The 3,067-nt window shown below is 38.3% G+C and overlaps 1 protein-coding gene across 1 annotated transcript; it reads right to left on the bottom strand.

Annotated features, from left to right (window-relative positions):
- Positions 1–2,482: 2,482 nt before the first annotated feature.
- On the bottom strand, positions 2,483–2,749 carry LOC113931486 (mitochondrial import inner membrane translocase subunit Tim8 B-like). Its single transcript, XM_035725845.1, has one exon. It carries the CDS (start codon positions 2,747–2,749, stop codon positions 2,498–2,500), a length of 252 nt encoding a protein of 83 aa, XP_035581738.1. The 3' UTR covers positions 2,483–2,497.
- Positions 2,750–3,067: the final 318 nt, after the last annotated feature.

Genomic DNA, 3,067 nt, shown 5'->3' with positions numbered 1-3,067 from the left:
CATTCCCATCAGCAATGTACGAGAGTTTCATGTTTTCCACATCCTCACTAACACTTGTTATTTTTCATTTTTAAAAAGTTAGAGCCATGCTAGTGGGTATGAGGTGTTATCTCATTGTGGCTTTGATTTCCATTTACCTAATGACTAATGATTGTTGAGCATCTTTTTGTGTCTTGTTGGCCATTATGTATCTTTCAGAGAAATGCACCTTTGAGTCCTTTGCCCATTTTTTAAAATTGGGTTGTTAGTCTTGTTGTAGAGTTGTAAGACTTCTTTATATATTCTGAATACAAGATGCTTATCAAATATATGATTTGAAAATAGTTGGTTGCCTTTGCACTTTCTTGATAGTGCCCTTCAATGCACACAATTTTTAAAGATTTTATTTATTTATTTTAGAGAGAGAGAGCACAAGTGGGAGAGGGGCAGAGAGGGAGGGAGAGGGGAAGGGAGAGAATCTCAAGTAAACTCCACATTTAGCACAGAGCTGGACATGGGGCTCGATCTTAGGACCCTGAGATCATGACCTGAGCCGAAACCAAGAGTCGGACACTTAACCGACTGTGCCACCCAGGTACTCCACAAAGCACACCATTTTTTTTTAAAAAAAGATATTTATTTATTTGACAAAGAGAGAGAGAGCACAAGCAGGGGGAGTGGCAGGCAGAGGGAGAGGGAGAAGCAGGCTTCCTGCTGAGCTGGGAACCCGATGTGGAGCTTGATCCCAGAACCCTGGGATCACGACCCCAGCCCAAAGCAGATGCTTAATGACTGAGCCACCCAGGCGCCCCAATGCACACCATTTTTAAACTTTGATGAAGTCCAATCTAGTTTTTCATTTGTTGCTTGTACTTCAGGTGTCATGTCTAAGAAATTGTTGCCTAATCCAAGGTCATGAAGATTTATATCATTGTTTTTTTCTGAGAGTTTTATAGTCTTAGCTTAGATCTTTCATCCATTTTGAGTTAATTATTTTATATGGTGTGAGTTAGAGGTACAAATTTATTCTTTTGCGTGAAGATATACATTTGTCCCAGTACCATTTAGTAAAAAGGCTATTATTTCCCCAATTGAATTGTCTTGGCATCCTTGTCAAAAATCAATTGGCTATAGAAGTATGGGTTTATACCTTTAGTTTTGTTCTAATGATCTGTATGTCTGCTCTCGTGTCAGTACCACACTGTCTTGATTAGTGTAGTTTTGTGGTAAGCTTTCAAACTGAGAAGTGTGGATAGTCCAACTTTGTTCTTTTTCAATGTTGTTTTGGCTATTATGGGTCCCTTGCATTTCCATATGAAGTTTAGGATTAACTTTTTAATGGCTGCAAAGAAAGGCAATTGGAATTTTGATAGAGAACACATTGAAACTGTAGATTAATTTGGGGAGTAGTGCTATGTTAACAATTTTAAATCTTCCAGTTCATGAACACCAGATGTGTTTCCATCTATTTAGGTCTGCTTTACTTAATTTCAACAAAGTTTTGTAGTTTTTAGTGTACAAGTCTTGCACTTCTTTTGTTAAATTTATTCCTGTTTTATTCTTTTTGATGTAAATTGTAAATGTACATTGTAAATGGAATTGTTTTCTTAATTTCATTTTTGTATTGTTCATTATAAGTATATAGAAATACAGCTGATTTTGTTTTTTTTACTAAAACTTTTTACACTTTGAATATTACCTTCCTATTCCCAGTCCCTTCAGTCCCTCACAATACCATTCTACTCTCTTCTTCTACAAGTTTGACTATTTTAGATTATTCATGTAAGTGGTATCATGTAGTATTTGTCCTGTGTGTGGCTTATTTTATTTAGAATAATGTCCTCTACATTCACCCATGTTGTCACAAATTGTAGAATTTCTTTGTTTTTTAGGCTGAAAAATATTCCAATGTATGTATATACCATATTTTCTTTATTAATTCATCCATCAGTAGACACTTAGGTTGTTTCCAGTCTTGGTTATGGTGCATAATGCTGCAACGAACATGGAAGTGCAGATATCTCTTCAAGATCCTGATTTCAATTCCTCTAAATATATACCCAGAAGTGGGATTGCTGGATCATATAGTAATTGTACTTTTAAGTTTTTGAAGAACCTCCATACTGTTTTTTATAGTAGTTGCACCATTTTACATTCCCAACACTTTACAAGGGTTCTTTTTTTACTCTCCATATCCTTGACAACACTTGCTATCTTTCAGTTTTTGTTTGTTTGTTTTGATAATAGCTATTGTGATAAGTATGAGGTGATATCTCATAATGATTTTTGGGGGGGAGAATTCAGATTTATTGAATAACTGTTGTGATAAAACATGGAATTTCTGATTCCAAATAAATAAATTTCACTTTTTGAACATTTGATCTGTTACTTCTTAGCACCAATAGGCTTGGTAACAGCCTCAAGTTCACCTGACAACAGGCTGACAACCTTCCCCCACTGGCCCTTCAGTCTGCTTAACAACAAGTCCTTTGCTTCTGTCATTCTCCCAGGGGATGGCTTACTGCCCTCCTTTCTGTACAATCTGGGCAAACCGACTGGTGATGGCAAGAGTAGTGTCAATGAAGCAGTCCACGCAGCTAGAGAGACAATTTTCATTGCGAGAGTCTAGGCGATTCCCTGGCTTCTCCACACATTTATCCCAGCACAGCTCCATGAAGTGATGCACCTGTGCAGTGAACTGCGCTTTCTGTCGTTCGGCTGCCACCAGGCGCTGTAACTCTGCTTCGTCCGACTCACCCAGCTCCACCATCGTCCCCCTCCAGCTCCCTCTCATAATGATTTTTTTAAAGATTTTATTTATTTATTTGTCAGAGAGTGAGAACACAAGCAGGGGGAGTGGGAGAGGGAGAAGCAGGCAACCCCCTGAGCAAGGAGCCTGATGTGGGGCTCAATCCCAGGACCCTGGGATCATGACCTGAGTTGAAGGCAGACGCTTGACTGAGCCACCCAGGCAACCCTTTCATTATGATTTTGATTTGCATTTCCCTAATGATTAGTGATCTTGAGCACCTCTTCATATACCTCTTGGCCATTTGTGTATTTTTCAAAGAAATGTCAATTCAGTTTC

This window comes from Zalophus californianus, chromosome X, assembly GCF_009762305.2.
Source record: "Zalophus californianus isolate mZalCal1 chromosome X, mZalCal1.pri.v2, whole genome shotgun sequence".
In the NCBI taxonomy this organism is placed as follows: domain Eukaryota; kingdom Metazoa; phylum Chordata; class Mammalia; order Carnivora; family Otariidae; genus Zalophus; species Zalophus californianus.
Note: the sequence above shows the minus strand (reverse complement) of the source record. Positions and strands in the feature narration are given on the sequence as shown.